Raw genomic sequence first — 22497 nt, 5'->3', positions numbered from 1 at the left:
CCTCTCTAGATGATAAAGATTTGCTATCAAGTGTTTTGGGATGAATATCTTCCCAGAGGTCTTGAATCCAATACAAGATTGATTTGGATATGTAAAGAGAAGACTTTGGATTCATAAGAGCTGATCTATTTAATGGTGTCAACTTACAAATTTAAAATTTATATGTTATACACAGAACAATCTCCCAAGTATGCACTAGATTAATGGAGGTACTTTGGGAACTTAGGTCAAAATAAACTGACAAATTATGAAACATATGTGATAATGATAATAAACAAGACATTTATTTTTCATACTTATTTGGGGGGAAAGGGAAAAGTCAGTTTGCCCTACCCAATCATGGTCTTTGTGAAAGAGTCTCCATTCATTCCATAGAATTGGATAGGTTGCTTGATCTGAGGATTTTGTACTTTTAATTCATAAAGAAAACTTCCTTTGAAGAGAGTGGTCAAAGGGTGAGTCTTTGTGAGCAGCTTCGCTGGTGCACGGCCAGACTCCCTCTTTGAGTGAAGCTTTTCCCACACTGGCCACACAGATAGGGTGTCTCTCCTGTGTGGATTTTGCCATGCAGGATACAATTGCCCCTGGTGTGGAAACTCTTCCTGCACTGTGTGCAGGCATAGGGTTTCAGGCCTGTGTGGACTCTGATGTGAACAATTAAGCTTCCTTTCTGACTGAAGGCTTTTCCACACTGATCACATCTATAGGGCTTTTCACCACTGTGAACTCTTCTATGAACAGCAAGGTTACTTTGATTTCTGAAGCTTCTCTGACAAATAGCACATTCATAGGGTTTCTGTCCAGTGTGGAGTCTTTCATGAACGGCCAGACTACCTCGTTGACTAAAGCTTTTCCCACACTCCTTGCACTGATAGGGCTTTTCTCCTGTGTGTATTCGCTGATGTGTAACAAGATTGCCTTTGGCCCTGAAGCTTTTTCCACAATGGGTACACTCAAAGGGTTTTTGACCAGTGTGGATTCTCTCATGCAAGGTTAGACTACCTTTTTGCCTGAAGGATTTTCCACATTCCTGACACTCATAGACCCTCTGTCTCACTCCAGGTGAATCTTCCTGTAGTGTCTTAGAATCTGGGGATTTTTGTTCCAGCTTCTCTCTTCTGAAAGAATTCTGGAAATCCCAGCTTGAGGATCCTGTGGCCTCAGAGTGATCATATTTGTGGTGGGCTTCTGTCATCACATCTGGTAAAATGAGAGGGAAGTCATGTAAGATGCACCAATATGCTGAGAAGAATAGGGAAAAAAGAAACAATGCTTTGAATGCTTATTATGTGCCAGACATTATACTATGAATTTTGCATAGATAATTTAATCCTGAAAACAATCCTATGAGAGTGCTACAGCTAAAGAAATGAAAGCATAGGGAGGTTGTCACAGATCTTGCAACTAGTTAAGTGTAGAGTTGATATTCAAATGCAGGCATGATCCACAGTAGTATTCTGCCTCTAAATTTAGTTTAATTTAGCCTCCCAAAGAATCTGGTAAGGTAGACATGATTATCTCCATTTTGTAGATAAGAAAACAGGCTCAGAAAAATTAAGAAAACTACATAGGATCAATTAGAGCCCCATACCCAAGTTTTATCTGACTCCAAAACAGGTATGGATCCAGGTTGTGTAGGGCTGAAAGCTTTAAAATTTTGGAGGCATTATATTAAGAAAAACTGTAAAATTAGATACTGGGGCCTGAAGAGACCAATACATGAGAAATCTATCTCTGCACCAATCTGTTGTCCTGACAAGTAAGCACCATGATATCAGAAAATATGTATCAGAATCTTTGATACATTACATCTATTATCTCTAGTTCCAGTAACCCTGCAAGGTAGTTTATTGTCCCATTTTACAGATGAAGAGCCTGGAGCTAAAGGAAGTTAAATAATTTGTCTGATATCTTAGATCAAAGTAGGAAAATTATAGAATCTAATCCAAGGAAATGTCCCCCTTAATATCCATGCTATTTCAGTCTACTAAGCTACAGTGGAACTGAAATCAATTTTGGCTTGGAAGTTATTCTCAAATATTTCCTATGCAGATGCCGACAGTGTTTTCCATACTGCTCTACATCTGAGTCTCTTACTGCACTTTATTATGGGTCCATTTATCACTATTAACAGTTTTCTTGGAGTCATCTTAGGAAGATTTTCTCCTTGTTCTCTTGCCTTACCCCTTATTCAGTGATTGTGTGGAGATATAAAGCTGCTTATTCATTTTTTTCAGAGACTACCTCAAAACTACCTCCATATCAAGATCATTTTCTTGCTATTTCTAATGTTATTTCTAATTCTGGCTTGCAGGCCTTCCCTGTAGCCCCCAGGATTAGTTAACTCCTCTAAAGGAATGTCTCCTCTACTTCCTCAGCCTGCTGACCAGTGCTTGAGTACAGGAACACTGAATATTGTCATTTGAGGTCATCTCAGCAATCAACCGACTCACTCACTGAAAAATGCTACATTCTGAGCATATCTTCCATGACAATCCAGCAGGGTAGCTGTTGGAAATCCAAACATGTCCACGCCTGCTGTATGACCTTAATCACCACCTCTTCATATGGTTCTTCCATGGGCTATTCTTGAACACCTGAAAAGGAAAAAACAAACAAAAAACAGAACAACAAAAATAACAGATAAGGGCAGGAGAATTAATAGGTGAGAAGCATAAAGTCAACAGGAGCTGCAGTTTGGGGTAGGAGTAAATGGAGGAAATCTGGATTGGCGTGATGTAATCACTTATAATGTAACTGCAAAGTTGGCCAAAAAGTACCATGACCACACATAAATGAGTCACAGTGGAAACATGAGGTGGGGAAGCAGAAAACATATATATCTCTTCCTGCCAATCCCAAGATAATGGTCACTCTTGTTTGTACTTTAGCCTTGGCATGTGATTGGGATTTCCCACTTTCTTCCCCCACCTAACCACCTACTCTTTCATCCTTCAAGCCTTGAAAGGAATTCAGCATCTAAAAAAAAAACATTTCAGCCTTCATGATTTGTTCTAAGATGAAAATGGCTCTAGCTCTCCCCTCCAGTTCCCCCTAAGTTATAAGGACAAAGCAAGAGATCTCATATGTTTTTACCTTTTAACATTATTTAGGAGATTCCAGATCCAGATCCACCCCTCTCCTATTCTTCAAGATATGAGAATACCAATTCTAAGTGTAAATACTTGTCAATTCTTGGAAGAGGAAGACCTACTTTAGACTCTCAAAACCAAGCCCAAGGCACTCCAACTAGGATAAATAACCTGCCCAAATTCTCAGAGCCAATAAGGAGTCCAGGGTGGACAAAGGATCAAATTCAAGACTTTCGAGATCCAAAGTCTACGCCTTTACACTAGACAGGTCTCTAGTTTCACTAAAGAGCTGGTGAGAACTTTTATAAAATGGAACAGAATATAACAGTGCTTGACCAGACTTTACTACTCTTCAAGATCCTAGGAATCCTCTTGCTCCATATTATCTATCTTTTTTTTCCCCCTTACTTTATGACCCAAATTACTAAATCTGTACTTTATGCAGTGGTTCACTGCATATTCCCTCCAATATATCTCATCAAAATGCTGGCCTCCTGATTTACTGAAATAGTAAATAATTACAAATAATTACAATTCTTGTTTTGTTAACCTGAGCACCTGGTCTTGACAACTATATATTATGCTACATTTGTTTTGACTGGAGAAGCATTTTAAAGTTGTATTTGGAGGCCTCAGCTCCAATTTGGAGTAGAAACTAAAAAGGAATCTTTTATGAGGGTACCAGAATGCTATAGGACATTCATTTGCTAGTTCAGGGTGTTACAGCTCAACAACTGCATATCCATCAAGAGTCCCTGGAAAGTGCACAAAACCTGGTGCCTCAGGTTGGACTCTGTCCCTGGGAAATCCAGCAACTAGTTTGGTCAGAACTAGTGGGTAGAATTTATAGCTCTGCCTCTCCACATGCTATGAGATCTTCCAACAAGTAAAAGCTCAGCTGTGTCTCAGGAACTGCCTTGGTTAATAAAGGGAGATTATTTTATTTTTCTCCCTAGGTCACAAATCTGAGGAAATAATCTCCTGAAGATTTTGGAGAAGTGGCTTTATTAATAGAAAATTGCTTTTCCTACCAGAAAGGTTATTTATCCTTTGTAAAGATTCAGAATTAGGCCGTAAGAGCCTTGGATTCTTGTCTTGACTTCTCCCCTACCCCCATACAGCCTTGGACAAGTAACCAAACAGCCCTGGCTCTATTTCCTCAGGAACTAAACAGGTTAACAACACTGTCATATCAGGTAACTCTTGGGAGAATCAAAGAACCAAATGTGAAGGATCTCTGATAGGACCTACAGACTGAAGGCCTAAAGCTGAGTGTCCTCAGGAGAGCCCTAGCAGAGGAGGTAAACTTTGCTGTCTCTGGAACCTCTTGGGCGACAGTCTCAGGTTTAGGAGATGAGGGTAGGGGTGATTCACATCTGAATCCATTTTGTCCTTTCTCCCATTCTCCACCCTGACAAATGTCTTCTCTCCCATCCCCGCCCCTGGAGAGGCAGTATTTTCCCCAGGCCGTGAGGTCAAATCCTCACTGCAGGCCCCTGCGCACACCTGCCTGTGGCCTCCCCCTCCCGCGTCTCCAGGGTGCGGGGCCTTCACCCATGCTCTGTCCTGCGGAGCGGCGGTCGGGTGGCCCCTGCTCCCGCGGGCACACCCTCCCCTCCCGCCTCAGGACCCCCGGCCCGCCCTGCGTGCTGGACCCTTCTCCGCGGGCCGCACGCCTCTCCCCTCGCGGGGGGCCTCCCTCGGGGTTCAGGCCGCCCGGCCTGCTCGGGGCCGCGTAGGGCCCGGGGGCGACGGCCCGCCCACGCGGCCCCGCCTTGCCCGGGCGCACTGACCCGGCCCGCGGCCTCACTCACCGCAGCGGCGCGCGCCCGCAGACAGACAAAGGCCAGCGCCGAGCCCACCGCAGCGCCGGCGCGAGCGGACCGAACTACAACTCCCAGGAGGCTGCGCGTGAGCCCGCCCGCCGGGTCCCGGGCCTTGGGCGTCCCGGCGTCTCGGAGCACTGTGGGAAACGTAGTCCGGCGGCGCGCCCTGCCGCTGGGGCTCGGAAGGTCGCGACGGGGCGGGGCCCTCAGGCAGGTCCCCTTGGGCCTCTGGGCAGAGGCGTCTGATCTACCTGCCTAGTTCCGAGAGTGAGGGCGCTACGCAGCGGCTCAGTTTAGCTATGCCTGGCATAGCAGTCTAGGAAAGCAGTCAGCTGGGCTAGGAAATCGGGAATTCGGGGTTCTTGCAGTGTTTCGAGGAAGGAAACAAAGTCTTGTGGAGAGAAAAGCCTTGGGTGCTTAAGGGCTTTGTACTGAGCTGCTGCATGAGCAAAGACTAGATGTTTTGCAGTTTGGGCTCTGAAGCTAGGAGCAGATCTTTCAAGCAGAGACTGTGGGGGAAGAATTTGACACAACCGGAGAATTTCGAGGGTCTGGGAGGAGGATACTTTTGTCCGGTGTAGAGTTACTCCTTTCAGATCTCTTTAGTAAGATACTTGGCAGCTCCACCATGGACTAGCTGCAGGGCTCTGGATAGGCTTCTTACCCCGGTGGGGAGGCCAGGCTATGCTTAAGTGGCAGAACAGGCACCAGGTGAGTTTCTCGGGAGAGCCAGGGTTCAGGCCAGGCAACCCTCATTCTGTTCCTTCAGAGCAAAGGCAGGTACGTGAGTGAACCCAGAAAAACCGTTCTTCATGTACTCTATGAATTATGGAGAGAAAACAGTATTTTCTAGGGTAGCAAATTAGATTTCTTAACTGGAGATGTGATTGAAACTTGGAGGAATTGTGAGCTCTGATAATCACTCAGCACGTGGTGCCAGAGCTCTTTTTTTATGGGGCGTCTCTGAAGTGCCACTCAAACACAGGCAGTGAAGTCCTTAGTCTCCGTTGTGTGATACTTCTAGGGGTAAGATTGCTTTTGAGCATCTGTGAGATAAAGGTTCTCTAAAGATGCCCTAAGCCTCTTCAAATGTACTTTTATAAGATCCTGACCTCTCCTCAAGAGAAAATTTTGGACGCAGAAGAATGGCTTTAAAGTTCCTGATGACTGAGGCTGCTGTTGCCTGGGGCTCCCTCCTCCTTAGAATCGCCATTCCTTTTCCTTTTCCCTGGAGCTCTCTTGCTCACTGTGCTCTTCAGGCTCCCTGCTCCAGAACTCCCATTTGGACACTGGTTTGCCCTCTTGAATGGAGGGCTTCATACACCAAACTTACCTCTTGCTATATCCTTGTCCTCTACCCCACAGCCACTTATCTGTTAAGCAAAACAGAACAAAAAATTAATTTCACAGAGTATACAGAGTGTAATAAGTTGGTTCTTAAATGGTAGTCATTACTATGACTGATACGCCTCTCCTAAAAGTCCCCTTAGCACCACTGAGGAGTTCTCTGTGATGCCTCCTCTGTTTGTTTGTTAGGGAGAGTCAGGGAGAGAAAGGGATAGGGCACCAGGGGATGGGGCACAATCACTCCTCTCTCTCTCTTTCCTTGCTGAACATCCAGACACTTTTATCATTTCAAAGCTCAGGAAGCACATAGTAAAGGCCAATCCTTGTGTTTGCTGTATGAGTGTCTCTGCTTGCTTCTCTCCCAAGGCTGTGTCAGTAGGGCTCACCTCCCAAAAACCCAGGAGTCATTTCTCCAGCTGATAAGCAGCACCAGGCTCCTAGAAATCACTCTGGGCATATTGGTTCTGTTGAGGTCAGGATCAGCTGTGGATGTTAGGACAAGTTTTAGATCACACGGTGAAAGTAGATGACAAAGCTTTGGTGGAAAACAGTGGCTGTAAAAGGGGACTTGTAGTTATTTTTCTCACACAAATCTGCATAAATTCTCTTAAGGAGTCTCAGGAAAGTGGGCATATTGAATGGAAATGGGGGAGAAAGCAGTTAGGCCTGGAGTTGATGAGACCTATTGCTCCCTAGACAGACACCTAGCAGTCTTCACCCCAATCCTAAATGGGACCCAGTCTTCAACTACTACGAGCAGCTTAAGGCCCACACTCAACAGGAGGTGGGGAAGCAGGGTGATGGTATCAGTAGGATAGATTTGAAAAATTGCTGAAGAATTATTCCCCCAACTTGCCTGCATTTCAAAACACTAGGCAAGGACAGATAATGCAATAAATGGTGTTATGACAAAAGGCTAACAACCATTTGGGAAAGAAATAAAGTTAAATGTTTACCTTACTATAGCCAAACTAGCCTCCAAATGGATTAAATGTAAAATGTAAAACCCAGATCTACAAAAGGCCCGGAAGAATGTATGCCTTAATATTTTTATAATCTTAGCATAGGAAAGGCTTTCCTAACCATGGTAACAAAGGTAGAAACAGTAAAGAATAAGATTGCTGGATTTTAGTGTATTAAAATCCAACACTTATGTGTGTCAACACCATTTACGAGGTTAACATATGATAAGTTGGGAAAATATTAGTAACTTTCATATTTAAAGATAACATATAAAAACATTTCAATAGAAGTTTGGCAACGTACAGCAACTCACAAAAGAAAAAATAGGATTAAAGAAAAAATACTCAGATTTGCTATTAATCTTTTTAAAATGCCAGGTGAAACAGGACATTTTTTCCCCTCTAACTATTGAATGGCAAAAATTGTGAAAGGGACTAAGGTAATGGACATTTTCATCCATGTGTAAATAGAACAGCCATTCTGATTAGACATTTGGTAATATGTATCAAAAAGTCCTAAAAATGTATATATTATGTCTAGAATATTTTCCCCAGGGGGAGAAAATGAGATAAATGTATTATAAATGTGGAACGAAAGCTGCAGCATCCACGTTTGTAAAGTGAATAATTGACTTGGAAAGGACTTGACTGGTTTCTTTGAAGGGATTTTCTGCCCTGGAAGTTTCCATGAGATGGCGAGATACTGCAGGAGAGCTCCACTCTTTCGCTTGCTGCCATCGTTCTGAACAGTCTTTGGGTCTAGAGTGGTAAAGAATCTGCCCTCCTGGAAGAGTTTATCAGAACAATTTCCATTATGTTTTGAGTCTGTATTTATTCTAGTCCATGTCAGAAATGCAAGCCCCTTTATTCATTTTCAACAACTGTGTTTTATGTCTTCTGTACCACTATTCTGTACATTCACTGAACTAACCAGCCTTCCCATCCCCCCAAAGCTATCCCACTATGTCCGTCATGTAGGCCAGTGCTTGGCAGAAAGCTGGCTGTCTCTCAGGTCCTTTTTGCCCAGTGGCCAGGCTTGAGGAACTGAACCTACCAGAAAGAAAGGGATCTCCGTGTTAGTGCAATTCTTTGGAAAGGTTAAATTCTCAGCTAGAGCCATCCAAGTGCCTCTTGACTTGCTAGGTCTTTCTTAGGGCTGGAAGTCATCCTGGCCTCTTCTTGGACAAGCCATTCCTGTTCTCTGCAGCTGCTTCTGTTCCTTTGAGGAAATATGTCTTGTCTTTCTTCTCACTCTTCTTACCTGATGCTAACAGTTTGGCATTAATGATGCCTAGAATGTGCATCTTAGCTTTTGTAACTTTGTAACTCTCACAGCTATTCCAATATAAATCATTCATCTTTGTGGAAAACTATTTGTGCAGGGTTCAGACAGATTTTTATTCTTGCCATTTATTTCTACTATGTAACTACGCCTTTTTTCATTCAGTTTTTTGATGGAGTTGTTTATAAAGCAGAAGATGGAAGGGGAAGCTTGGGGTGGCGATTGATGTCCCACACTTAGTTTATATTTGCATCTATTTCCAGTGCTAGGGGTTAGACCATAGTTTCCTGCCGAGGCTCTAATGCCCAGAGCTAACTTTTTTGGTCATACTTAGTGGGGCTGCCTGTAGGAATCCTTTTAGGGTATATTTATGGTGCTGCTTGGCTCAGAAAGAGGAGGTGCCCTTTGTTGTGTGGGTAAGTGTGTCCTTTCATAATGACCTTTCTAAGGAAATGTCAAGGGGGAGCATGAAGTGCTATGATTCTTCAGCCCATTTTTAAAAAAAAGATTTTATTTATTTATTCATGAGAGACACAGAGAGAGACACAGAGAGAGAGAGAGAGAGAGAGAGAGAGAGAGAGAGGCAGAGACACAGGCAGAGGGAGAAGCAGGCTCCATTCAGGGAGCCTGATGTGGGATTCCATCTCGGGACTCCAGGATTATGCCCTGGACCGAAGGCAGGCGCTAAACTGCTGAGCCACCCAGGGATCCCCATCTTCAGCGCATTTTGTAGAAAGGCCTCCTAAGCAGCCAGACAATGAAGGCATGAATGGGACTGTAGGTAAGGGCTAAAAGTTGTTCCTGCTCAGATTATCTGTTGGATGTCACTTCCTGCTACACTGAAGTCATAGTTACATCCCTTGGAGCCAGGGTTCTTCACTGGGGGCCCACATTTGGGCCCCATGTGGATCTGTGAACTTGCAAAATGGCATAAGTGAACTTTTGGAGCAGTTAGTATTTCTCATCAAATAATTGGTTGACCTCCAAAAAGATGAAAATGATTATTTCAGAGAATCCTTGAATAAACATAGATCATTTTAAACTTTTTTTCTGTTAACTTTTTCTAAGTAGGCTACATGCCCAGCGTGGAGCCCAACACAGGGCTTGAACTCACGACCCTGAAACCAAGACCTAAGCTGAGATCAAGAGTCAGACACTTAACTGAGGTGCCTAGACACTCTGACTTTTTATCTTGAAGTAATTTTAGACTTATAGAAAAGTTGCAAGAACAGGGGTGCCTGGGTGGCTCAGTCGGTTAAATGTCTGCCTTTGGCTTAGTTCATGATGCCAGGGTCCTGGGATCAAGCTGCACTGAGCTCCTGCTCAGCAGGGAGCCTGGCTTCTCCCTCCCTTCCCACTAGCACTCTCTCTCGCCATCTCTGTTGCTATCTCTGTCGCTTTCAAATAAATAAATAAATAATCTTAAAAGAAGTTGCAAGAACAATACAGGAGTTCTCACATTCATCTTTCACCCAGCTGGATTAACACTGATATAAGACCCAAGGGTAATGCTTAACAGTAAATAACTGACCTTACTGATAATTTTACCCATTTTACTTTAAAGAAGAAAATAAAATCTGTTGGTAGTGATGACTTTAAAATGCAAGATAAATGTAAGGACAAACAAATGATCTGCTGCCTTCTTTTTTCCTTTTTACTCATTTTTCTTTCTAAGGAAAACTTAAAAATTAGATTTATTTTTTATTTCATTTTTTAAAAAGATTATATTTATTTGAGAGAGAGTGAAAGCAAGAGAGAGAGAACAAAAGCATGAGCACACAGAGGGAGAGGGAGAAGCAGACTTACTGAGCAGGGAGCCCCATGTAGACCTCCATCCCAGGATCCTGGGATCATGACCTGAGCTAAAGGCAGACACTTAACCAACTGAGCCACCCAGATGCCCCCAAATTATTTTTATTTGCTAACTGTAGTAACTTATTTATTTTAAAGTAAGTAAAAAAAATGCAACTGATGGTTTTATTAATTTAATTAATTAAGAGTGCTAGTGGGGAGAGGGGCGGAGGAAGAGGGAAAGTGAATCTCACGCTTGATAGGAATGTCTTCAACTGCTTGGAGGTTTTAGATTATGCTGGGTAGTCTAAAAATGTGATTTAGGGTGTGGGCTGCCACACTAGATAGTCTTAGGATGGAACCGGGACACTCCAGGTAGTAATAGTATGACACAGCATGGGAACTTTGGGTCACATGGAGATTAAGATCAGCCACCTGGGCAGTTAATCATATCTATGTGATAGACCCCAAATAAACACTCCAGAGACATCAAGGTTCATGTGAACCTCCTTGGCTGGCAATACTCTGTTGTACTTTCACATTAATGCTGGGAAAGCAATCCTGTCCTGACTCCTTGGGGAGAGGACAATAGAAAGCTCCATGCTTGCTACTTTTCCTGGACTCTGCCTTATGCACTTCTCCCCTTGGCTGATTTTAATCTCTGTTCTTTCCTGGTAATAAACCACAATCAAGAGTGCAACAACTTTCAGTGAGTTCCTTGAATCTTTTTAGCAAATTATAAAAACTAAGGGTGCTTTTGGGAACCCCACAAAGTTGAAATTGATGTCAGAAGTGAGGTGATCCTGTAGACTGTTCCCCCACCTTTGCAACTGGCCTAAACTTTTGCAATGACTTGTAGAGTTGAATCTGAAACTTTGTACTTGAAGATAAAAATAATTATTCTCCCGAGACAAATGAGATATTGTTACTGGTTAAGTGTCATTTTATGTTTAGTAGACCCACTTCAACTGAAGTTTCCTTCCTCATTTCAACACATTTTATTTGTAAGAATACAGTAGAACTGAGCTGGTCACTTTCAGACCTGAAGTTACCTTACTTGCCCTAGGGGTTTCTAACAAACATAATAGTTCTTTTAAATATGGTGGGGATTAAACTCAAAATAGAGCCACTGTCTTTTTTTTTTTTTTTTTTTTTAAGATTTTATTTATTTATTTGAGAGAGAAAGAGAGCTTCAGTGGGGGGAGAGGGAGAAACACATTGCCTGCTGGGCAGAGAGCCTCATGCAGGGCTTGATCCAGAGACCCTGAGATCATGACTTAAGCTGAAGTCAGATGCTTAGCGACTGAGACACCAGATGCCCCTAGAACCACTGTCTTGAAAGACCCTGATCATGATCTGTGGTAGTCTTTATTGGTAGGTCGCACAGATGTCTAGATTCTAGAGTTTTAAAAAATATCTTGAATGTTTTGTTGAGATCTAAGTTCTTTAGGCCTAAAGAACAGCTTTGTAGTCTTGTTTTGTTTTGTTTTTAGAAACTTCCATCTTAGTGCTAAATATATGTGATTCCAGTAGAGGTGGTGGTTGTGCATAGTATGGTAATGGGAGTATCTTTCCAAATGTTCAAATCTGATAAAATTACTATGAGTAGAGTGCATCTCTTCATTATAGAAACCAGGCACCCTCAAGTACAGAGTATTTTTCAGACATTCAGGCTTACTTTGATGGTTAGTCAGGTTCTAAAAATAGAAGTCTCAGTGTTTACTTAAAAAGAGAAAGTGGGGGCACTGGACGGGATGAGCACTGGGTATTATGCTATATGTTGGCAAATTGAACTCCAATTAAAAAAAAAGAGAGAAAAGATAAATTGTAGGGTGATTGCTAAATTTATGCTTCACATTGTCAAAGACTGCTGCTTTCAGAGCACTATGGAAATGGACCCTAATTGAGAAAATGGTTTATGCTATAGCATTTTGGAGCATATTTTTCATTAAAAAATTTAAATATGTGGCAAAATATGCCAATGGGCACATATGAACACAACATTTGTGTTTTGTCCTTTTTTATTTTTGAAATCCTTTCAACTATTTAAAAATTTCAACCATTAAAAAGTAATATAGTCTGTTGGCATTTCAAATGTTCATAAACTATTTTTGGTTTCAGTTTCAGTGTAGTTGATGTGTAGTGTTACATTACTTTCAGGTATACAACATGGTGATTCAACAGCTCTATATGTTGTGCTATGCTTACCACAAGTGTAACTACTATGTGTCACCACACAATACTGCTATAATACCATTGACTATATTCCCTATGTTGTACCTTTTATTCCCATGAGTTATCCAATCCAAACTGGAAGCCTGTTATCTCTAACTTCCCTTTACTCATTTTCCCCCATACCTACTTTCCCCCTTTCTTCTGGCAACCATCAGTTTGTTCTTTTTTTTTTTTTTTTTTAAAGATTTTATTTATTTATTCATGAGAGACATATAAAGAAGGCAGAGACAGAGGCAGAGGGAGAAGCAGGCTCCTCGAAGGAAGCCTGACATAGCATCTAATCCAGGACGCTGGGATCATACCCTGAGCCAAAGGCAGATGCTCAACCACTAAGCCACCCAGGTACCCCCATCAGTTTGTTTTTTTGTACTTATATATTTGATTTTATTTTTTGATTATTTATTCATTTGTTTTGTTTTTTTAAGATTCCACATATAAGTGAAACCATATTCTCTTTCTGATCGATTTTACTTAGCATAATACCCTTTAGGGCCATCCAAGTTATTGCAAATGACAGAGCTCATTCTTTTTTATGGTTCAGTAATATTCCATTGTATGATATATAACTGTTGGTAAATGTTTATGACTTTTCCAGTATTTGATTCTGAACTTGCCAGTTTGCTAAAGAAGATGTCTTTAAAGTAAAATTTGTTGCACAAAGTGTTGAAATGAGGTATTTCCAACTCATAAAACAAGCTGCTGGAAAGTATTTTCCTACATTTTTCTGAATAATATTTTCAGAAATGCCTTCGGTGATAAAAATTTAAAACATTTAATTGGAAAATATTTAACATTTAAAAGTGCTTACTAACGAAATAAGAGATGTAAAATTTTTTTCTGTAATCTTTCTACAACTAAAGGAGAAGTTGCTATAATTTTTGGAATCTGTTCTTGTTCACATGCCTTGAGGTCTGAATGGAAAGGCATTCTCATGGCACAGACTCCAAAAATAGCTGTGAAGCAGCACTGTAATGCAATTACTGTCAAATACGTCCAGTTGGTATGGCCTCTGATGCTCTTTGTGGGACTTTATAAAATACCACCATTAGTAGATGCTGTTGGTGCCTCTCTTCTATCTCCTGAGTTCTCCTTAAGCTTCATTGAACAATGTTTCCATATGTGGAGGACTCCTTACCTCAAGAACCTGAGTTCCTTGCCTGAGGACTTTCTTTGGCCATAGGAATTTTCTTGGCAGGCCTCAAGTAATGGGGATTTAGTGCCTTCAGGAGTCCCCTTCAACCAATCAGGAATAGGAGTTCATGGAGAAATGTTCCAGCTTGCTCCCCTCTCAGTTGGACAATTCTGGAGTAAGTCCTATATTTTCTCAGAGGGCCTCAGCAGGCTTGTACCTCATTTGCCCACATTTACTCCACTCTTTCATGCACACTTGATTGATTTTCTTTCCCTTCCTGGCTCATGTTCCCACTACCTACCTGTGTTTCTCAAATTACTTGCTTTTAAGTCTTTGTCTTGGGTCTACTTTCTGGGGAACCCAACAGGAGATACCATATGAACTAAATAACACAACAGAACTATCAGTCTTATTGAGAGGTGAAAAGCTCTTGGTGGGCCTCAAAACAACTTGAAGTTTGGGGCACCTGGATGGCTCATTCAGTTAAGCCTAGGGCTCTTCATTTTGGCTCAGACCTTGATCTCAGCGGTGTGAGTTCAAGCCCTGTGTCTGGCTCCACACTGGGCATGGAGTCTGCTTAAAATTCTCTCTCTCTCCCTTTGCTTCCACCCCTGTGCCTGTGTGTGCGCTTGCTATCTCTCAAAAACAAAACAAAACAAAACAAAACAAAACAAAACAAAACAAAAAACAAACAACAGAAAACCCCCCAAACAAATAAAAAAACTACATGAAGGAATTGGAGATTAAAGAAGATCACTGGGCAGCCCGGGTGGCTCAGCGGTTTAGTGCCGCCTTCATCCCAGGGCTTGATCCTGGAGGCCCGGGATCGAGTCCCCCATCAGGCTCCCTGCATGGAGACTGCTTCTCCCTCTGCCTTTGTCTCTGCCACCCACCCCCCATGTCTCTCATTAATAAATAAATAAAATCTTAAAAAAAAGAAAGAAAATCACCAAATTCCAATAGATAAGGGTATATTATTAAGAAATCTGATGGACCAACAGAAGCAGATGCAACAGCAACATACACACGTATTGGGAGAAAAAATAGTATCATTTTATTTATTTATTTATTTATTTATTTAAAATAAATTTATTTTTTATTGGTGTTCAATTTACATTTTATTTTATTTTAAAACATATAAAAATTTTTAAATTTGAAACATTTTAAATTCAAGAACAGTTATCATATAGTGTTATATGAATTTCAGGTGTATGGTATAGTGGTTCAATACTTCCATACAATAGCCAGAACTCATTGTGACCAAGTGGCCTCCTTAACCTCCATCACCTATTTCACCCATCTCCTGACTCACCTCCAAGACAGTATGATTTTAAACCAGCGCTTAAGTCATAGACTAAATAATAAAAGAATAGGAAGGAATGGGAAAGTAGATTGAGAGAAGCCAAAACTCATTAGAATCTTTTATCTGAAAGGCAAATAGAGGGGCTCTTGGGTGACTCAGTTAGTTAAATGTCTGCCTTCAGCTCAGATTGTGATCCCAGCTTCCTGGGTTCCTGCTTAGTGGGGAGCCTGCTTCTTCCTCTCCTGCTTCCCCTGCTTGTGCTCTCTCTCTGTGTCAAATAAATAAATAAAATAAAGGCAAGTAAATAGAGCTTTGTAAGTTTATTGTTATTTTAAGATATTTTAAATGAGACTGATACGGTTTAGGATAACAATCATGGGATCAAAACTGGGCTGTTTCCCTGCTTCACCTTAGTAAAAGATGGAAGCAAATGGGAATACGTTCACTTATCTGAAGATAAAAAATAGACAAGTGTGAAAAATTGGGCTTGGATGGGGAATGTTCACAAGATGCATCTTCTGATGGTAAAGAGGCTCCCCTCTCACCTCCCACATTCCATCAAACTCTGTCCCAGTTTTACTCCTATTTATTGGATCTGCCACCTCCACTCTTGCCTCTCTGCCAGTCCACAATGTGTGACCTGGATTTCCAGCCCCGGATTTCCAGGATAGGTTCCTAAATGTTGATTTGCCTAAAATTCACAATTAATTGTACATATTAGGTCCCCAGTAGATACTAAGCCATAGTGACTACACAAAAGCTCCCAAGAATGGACTTGGAAAGTCTGATGCTCTTGGAAACAGTGTCTCAGTGGACAGTTATGTATGTTACATATAATTTGGTTCTCACAACAATCCTAGTTAGCAGAGAGATGTCTGTTACGTATCCAGGGTCTCCCAACCATTAAGTGGCCAGTTTGGGATTCTGTCCAGTTCTTATTCCAAGCATGTGGCTTCCTCCATCCCACTGGGTTGTCTGGACAGGAGGTGCCCTGCACTGCAGTGGGGCCCCTGAAACAAGACAACCCAGAAGGGCTTTATCAGACATGAACACAGAGCTGACATTAACATCAATATTAAAGAAAGCAGTGTTTAGTCAACAGAAATTGGCTATATATATATGTATATACATATATAGCATTTAACAAAATTATGATTATATTAAAGAATATATATATATTTAAAGATTTTATTTATTTATTCATGAGACACACACACACACAGAGATAGAGAGAGAGAGAGAGAGAGAGAGAGAGGGAGGCAGAGACACAGGCAGAGGGAGAAGCAGGCTTCATGCAGGAAGCCCGACATGGGACTCGATCCCGGGTATCCAGGATCACACCCCGGGCTGAGGGCAGTGCTAAACCACTAAGCCACCGGGGCTGCCCTTAAAGAATATTTTAAAAAGTTTATGAACTTTGTTACTTTTTGACCTAAAGATGTAACATTTAGAGTTAAGGAGTATTTGACAAAATATGTTACTTAGAAACCTGATTTTACTGTTACCAGTTAATATTAAGCCAAGCTGGCAAAATGTAGGTATATATTACAAAACAATAAAATGGAATTCATTAATAGAATCTAAGTCTTAAAAACTTTCCACTGTCTGAAATTTTTATAAAGTATTATAATTCATTACAACAGAAAGAAAACCAATACATTACAAAAAAATCTTACAGGCTTTAAAATCTTCCCACAATATAGCAAAACTAGTAATAATAAATGTTTCAATAGGAATTACAAAATTGTGCCATTTAAAATATGCTCAATTGTCTCTCGAACAATAATTGGCTACAGTGGGAAATTAAAGAGTATAGCAACATGCTGTTTATTAAATAACACTACATGCAAAAATCTGTGATTTTTATCAAAACAATATTCAAGAGAAAATTCATATAGAGTGTTTTTTTTTTAATTTTTATTTATGATAGTCACAGAGAGAGAGAGAGAGGCAGAGACACAGGCAGAGGGAGAAGCAGGCTCCACGCACCGGGAGCCCGACGTGGGATTTGATCCCGGGTCTCCAGGATCGCGCCCTGGGCCAAAGGCAGGCGCCAAACCGCTGGGCCACCCAGGGATCCCCATATAGAGTGTTTTTATCATCACTAAAGTAAAAAAGCAAAAAAAAGCATTCAATATGCATTTCTTGGAAAGAGGGATACAAAGAAGTAAAAGACAAAAATAACAGTAATAAAAGAAAAAATTAGAAAATAAAAACTGAAAATTATGAACCTCAAAAAGACAACTCACTAAAAAATATGATCAAGAAAAACAGATCAATATGTACAAACAGTACTATAATTAAGAAGGAGTAGGGTCACCTGGGTGGCTTAGTCGGTTACACATCTGACTCTTGATCTCAGCTCAGGTCTTGATTTCAGGATTGTGAGTTCAAGCCCTGTACAACTGGGTGTGAAGCCTACTTATAAAAAAAAAAAAATAAGAGTAGTAGTAGATACAATTCATTACTAAACTATAGATATAATTTATTCTGTAAAGATATAATTTATGGTAAAGATATAATTTATTTGATAAAGTTATAAACAGATATTATTAATTGTAACTTAAATACTTTTGGGAAATTTGATGTTTTGGTGTTTTGGGTCTCTCTCATGACCACCAGAGGGCATAGTAGTAGTTTTTAATTTCTTTTTCCCTCTCTTTCCTGAGAAGTCCAGGATGAGTTCTGGGCTATTCATTTTGTTGACAGACCCCAGGGAGCAGGATTGCTCCTGGCTTAAATGCTAGAGTTTAGAAGGGATCAAGAAGATTCCGGTTTGCTCAACCTCCATTGGAGTGAACATCAAAACGAGAATCCTAAAGTCCTGATGGAGAAAGAAAAAACATGGAATTTATAGCATGAATTGGCAAGTTAGTATAGTTTCCAGGAAAAAAGTAGTAGATTTCTGAACAGGAAATAGATGCTAGGTCAGACTGTTGTTAAAGCCCAGTTGAGGAGGGTCGGAGAGGGAGGGACTTAGCTTCTCTTCTGTGTGTTGAAAGGGCTTCAGGAATCCAGAGGCATAATTAACTGGCTCTGATTATGTCTATTCCTCAAGAGGGCAAACAATCCTTCTAGAATAGCAGTGCTAAATTAGAAAAGAGGTTCATCAAAGTTCCTTTCCAGCTTAAGGGTTTTTAGCATTAAATAACTTCCAAGGACCATTTTTGGCCAATGGTGGGAAGTGTACAAATATAAAAATCACACCCGGGATCCCTGGGTGGCGCAGCGGTTTGGCGCCTGCCTTTGGCCCAGGGCGCGATCCTGGAGAGCTGGGATCGAATCCCACATCGGGCTCCCGGTGCATGGAGCCTGCTTCTCCCTCTGCCTGTGTCTCTGCCTGTTTCTCTCTCTCCGTATGACTATCATAAATAAATAAAAATTAAAAAAAAAATCACACCCCCAGCATAGATCCATCATTCTGTAACTTTGGGCAGACCTTTTTAAGTGCCTCAAAAATGACAACAACCTTACCTGTGTTATGGACCTGTGAAGGTTAATTCTGGTAGTTAGATTTCACTTTGTGAAAAACATAAAGCTGGTTGTGAATCTAATGGTTTCATGTTACCCAGTGGTCCTAGAACTCTTAAGACATCCTACAGTACTTTGTTAGTCTGTATTTTATGACCTTTGCACCTTCCTATGCAGCTTTAGTAGTAGTTATGTACATCTCCTTCTGACTATAACAATAAGATCTTGACCAAGTGTGTCTGTGAGCCCCTTTCATTACTGAGTTGTGTCATACATGTAGCTTGTAGTCAATGAATAGTAAGTGAGTAAACATTTGTTCAATAATCCCAAAGATTGGAACACCTGGGTGGCTCAGTGATTGACTGCCTTTGGCTCAGGTTGTGATCCTGGGGTCCTGGGATCGAGTCCCATGCTGGGCTCCCCACAGGGAGCCCACTTCCCTCTTTGCCTGTCTCTGCCTCTCTCTCTGTGTCTCACATGAATAAATAAAATCTTAAGAAAAAAAAATCCAAAAGATGCTTCCCATCTTTATCCTAACCCCAGAGTAGCCAAAGCATACAGATTGGAAAAGAAGTGGTGAAACTGTCATTGGTTCCTGTTATTGCTGTGTATGTAGAAAACCCTTTGGAATATAAAAATAAAGCTACTAGAACGATACTTGAATTTGATAAAATTACAGGGCACAAAGTCAATAAATGGTTAATTGTATTCATACATAAAGGCAACCAATAACTAGAAAATGAAATAAAAGTATTTTTTTTACAATAGCATCAAAACACTGATGTTCAAATATCTAGGAAGAAATCTAACAAAATACATACAAAAACTCTATACTATGCTAAAAAAAATTAAGGCAGACCGAAATAGCCAGGGGAGCCATGATAAAGAGCCTGCCCATTGCCCTGAAGCCAGGGAAGTGGGGATGCCAGCCTCTGCCACCCAGCCCCACGTTTGCACCTGTGACCACTAGACTCCCGTCCCTTCTATGTCCCCTTTTAGCTCTCTTGGCCACTCCTCAGGCTCCACTTTAAGATCTTTGCTGTCCTCTTCTCAGCCAGCAGCCCTTTCCTCAGCAGACAGCATCCTGTTATGCTTCAGAGGAAGTGAGAACCATCAGGCCTGAGCCCTTAGCTCTTCTGTACCACTGCTCCCAGAGTGGGCATCAGGGAGGCCACCTGCTGCCACTTTGGAAGCAGATGGAGTTGGCCAACTTAGTCCTTCATGTATCTTTTCTTATTTCCAAATGTTCTTATTAAAAGTAAAAATGTTTTTAGGATTATAAGAACAATATAACTTGCAAAAAAAACCAATTTGTTACTAATTCTATCAAATAGAAAATCACCATGAATATTTCTATTTTTTGGATGCATTTTGATTTTTAAAATGTTTTATTTATTTATTTGAGAGAGAGCAGGAGGAGGGGCTGAGGAAGAGGGAGAAGCAGGCTTCCTGCTAAGCAGGGAGCCTGAACCCAACCGCAGCTCAATCCCTAGCCTCCCTGAGATCCTAACCTGAGCCAAAGGCAGCCGCTTAACTGACTGAGCCACCCAGGTGCCCCATTGGATGCATTTAAAGGCACAATGTGATCATACTAGTAAATAAAATTTGTTGCTTCAGTTAAATAAATGGCTATTTCTAATTATAACATAACACAACCATTTCCCACGTTGTTGGACATTTAGGAAATTTCAAATGTAATTTTTAATGTTGGGTAGCTTTCTGAAGGTTTGTTTGTATTTTTCTGATTATGACATTTTTACACTACTCTCTCTCTGATATTGTGACTTCTGCTGCTGCCCCCCTGCCTTAGGAGGTACTCTTGCCCAATTAGAGATTTTGGGTCCTCTCTGTAAACTGGGCCCAATGATTTCCTAGGCTCAGAAGCCTTGTCATATAGGGGTCTCCTTCCCTGCCATGGGAAGGTGCTTCTTCAGATGTGCCAGTAGCTGGCAGAGGGGACAGCACAGGGGACTGCAATGGCAGCAAACTGCATGTCCTGGTATGGAGACAAATATCAGCTCCTTGAACCTCCCCATGGCCCAGGCCTGGCACCCAAAGTCAGGGGGCTGGTCTGGATTCTGTGGTCCACGGGCCCGGCTGGGGATCCCAGAGCAGCTCGTTGCGCCCAAGTCAGAGTCTGGATGCAGCGAAATCCGAGAATTAAGAACGGCGCTACTTGGACGGCCGCCTAGGGAGTGTTCTGCGAGGGTAGACGAATTAATGCGGGGAAGTGCAGATGCCTGCACGGCTCTGGCCAGGGCGCGTTGGTGCGGGGCGCTTCCAGCAGGGGGCAGTGCAGGCCAGCTTGGGAGCTTTCCCCGACGGCGCTGGACTTGACTTTGCAAAATCTTGGAAAAGCTGGGAGCGGCTTGGTCTCCGTTTTATGGTCTAAAGTTTATTGACTTTCACTCCACACGAATCATTCCAGCCTGAGGGAATTCTTTAAAAGCAGCAGCAGCATAGATTACAATCACGTGGAGCTGATGGAACTTGCTCTTTCTCCTTTGCTTGGACATTTGTCAGGCTGCGTGACACCCCACAACGGGGCCGGGGACAGGCCTTCCGGGAGGGCAGGGAGGTGGGTTCAGCCTGGGGCAGCCTCTCAGCGGGGACTTACGCAGGGTGCTGGGGAGGCCGACTTGCAGACTGGAAATGCCTTTGCTGTGGTCCAAAGCTCTCATTCAGACACGGGTGTAAAAGACATGTCACTGCCATTATTTCCCGTAATTCCAGCCTGTTTTTTTTTTTTTTTTTCTCTTTTATGCCTGATACGGATGAATCAAACACTTTCTGGTTAACTCCGCCGATTTAGAGATTGCTCGACTATTTTTAGATTTAAAACACACTGGTTCCCTCTCACTGTATCCTTGAACTGATTTTGCCTAGGGAGCACACAACCACCCACCTAGCAGCACAGGCGACCAGCCTCTTCTAAGGCTTCAGTCCCTCTGGGGCCTCTGCTGGTCCCTGCCTATCTCCAGTTTATGCTTTGTGTTCTCTTGGGCCACTCACAGAAGGGCTAGGAGGCTCTGGGAATGATGTCTATGGTCCCTTGGCTCCTCGGGAGAGAGAGATCTGCTGAGGTTAGCCGAATCTCCCTGGGTCCAAGTGGGTTCTTCTTTTTTTTTTTTTTTTGCTCATATTCTCCTTTTTATGTTTTGGAATTAAAAAAACAGTCCTTATAACTGGAAAGATGTCAGATTCTAAGATTTGGGGTGATGCTAGATGACCCTCCCCTTTCTTTCTTTCTTTTTTTTTTTTTTGCTATTTATTTATTTATTTTTGTTTTTTTAATTTTTTTTTAATTTTTTTAAAATTAATTTTTATTGGTGTTCAATTTACCAACATACAGAAAAACACCCAGTGCTCATCCCGTCAAGTGTCCACCTCAGTGCCCGTCACCCATTCCCCTCCAACACCCGCCCTCCTCCCCTTCCACCACCCCTAGTTTGTTTCCCAGGGTTAGGAGTCTTTATGTTCTGTCTCCCTTCCTGATATTTCCCAACATTTCTTTTCCCTTCCTTTATATTCCCTTTCACTATTATTTATATTCCCCAAATGAATGAGAACATACACTGTTTGTCCTTCTCCGATTGACTTATTTCTCACATTCCAGTTTCAAAACTCTGAATAGGTTATCTAACCTCCATGTCCCACTTGGTCCCCTGTGGACTTAGGGATGGCCTCTCATGCCTTTCAGGTGGGCTAGGAGGGGCTATTAGGATTCCTCCAATGCCTTGACCCACCCAGAACTGCTACTCCCCTGAGGCCAGATGACACAGGTGTCTCCTAAGAGGCTTGCTGCTGCTGTTCTCGGTTTCTGTTCTAGATCAGACTCTCAGACTTCAAGTACAGTTGGCTGTGTGTCTATCACCCATCTGCCCTGTAGTCAGCCCATGGAGGGAAGAGGAGAGAGTATGGGCTTGGCTCTGGGCCTGAGCCTCATGCTTCCTCTCCCTTCCATTACCGAGCTTGGAGGGTGCATACGCAGTCACGTGTGCACACATGCACACACAGATACAAAGACACAGAGACACACACAGACACATACAGAGA

General features: G+C 41.9%; 1 protein-coding gene across 3 annotated transcripts; it reads right to left on the bottom strand.

Annotated features, from left to right (window-relative positions):
* Positions 1–259: 259 nt before the first annotated feature.
* On the bottom strand, positions 260–5008 carry ZNF32 (zinc finger protein 32). 3 transcript variants are annotated; one of them, XM_025990175.2, is made up of 3 exons: positions 4907–5008; positions 2458–2597; positions 260–1242 (listed from the first exon to the last, which is right to left on the bottom strand). In XM_025990175.2, exons 2-3 carry the CDS (start codon positions 2525–2527, stop codon positions 449–451), a joined length of 864 nt encoding a protein of 287 aa, XP_025845960.1. In that variant the 5' UTR covers positions 2528–2597; positions 4907–5008; the 3' UTR covers positions 260–448. The 3 variants fall into 3 exon arrangements, with proteins under 3 accessions (XP_025845960.1, XP_025845976.1, XP_025845985.1); XM_025990191.2 differs by having other exon boundaries at positions 260–1200; XM_025990200.2 differs by lacking the exon at positions 4907–5008 and having other exon boundaries at positions 260–1200; positions 2454–2592.
* Positions 5009–22497: the final 17489 nt, after the last annotated feature.

The sequence above is a fragment of the Vulpes vulpes genome, chromosome 15, assembly GCF_048418805.1.
Source record: "Vulpes vulpes isolate BD-2025 chromosome 15, VulVul3, whole genome shotgun sequence".
Taxonomy (NCBI): Eukaryota; Metazoa; Chordata; class Mammalia; order Carnivora; family Canidae; genus Vulpes; species Vulpes vulpes.
This window is presented reverse-complemented; position numbering and strand designations above follow the sequence as displayed.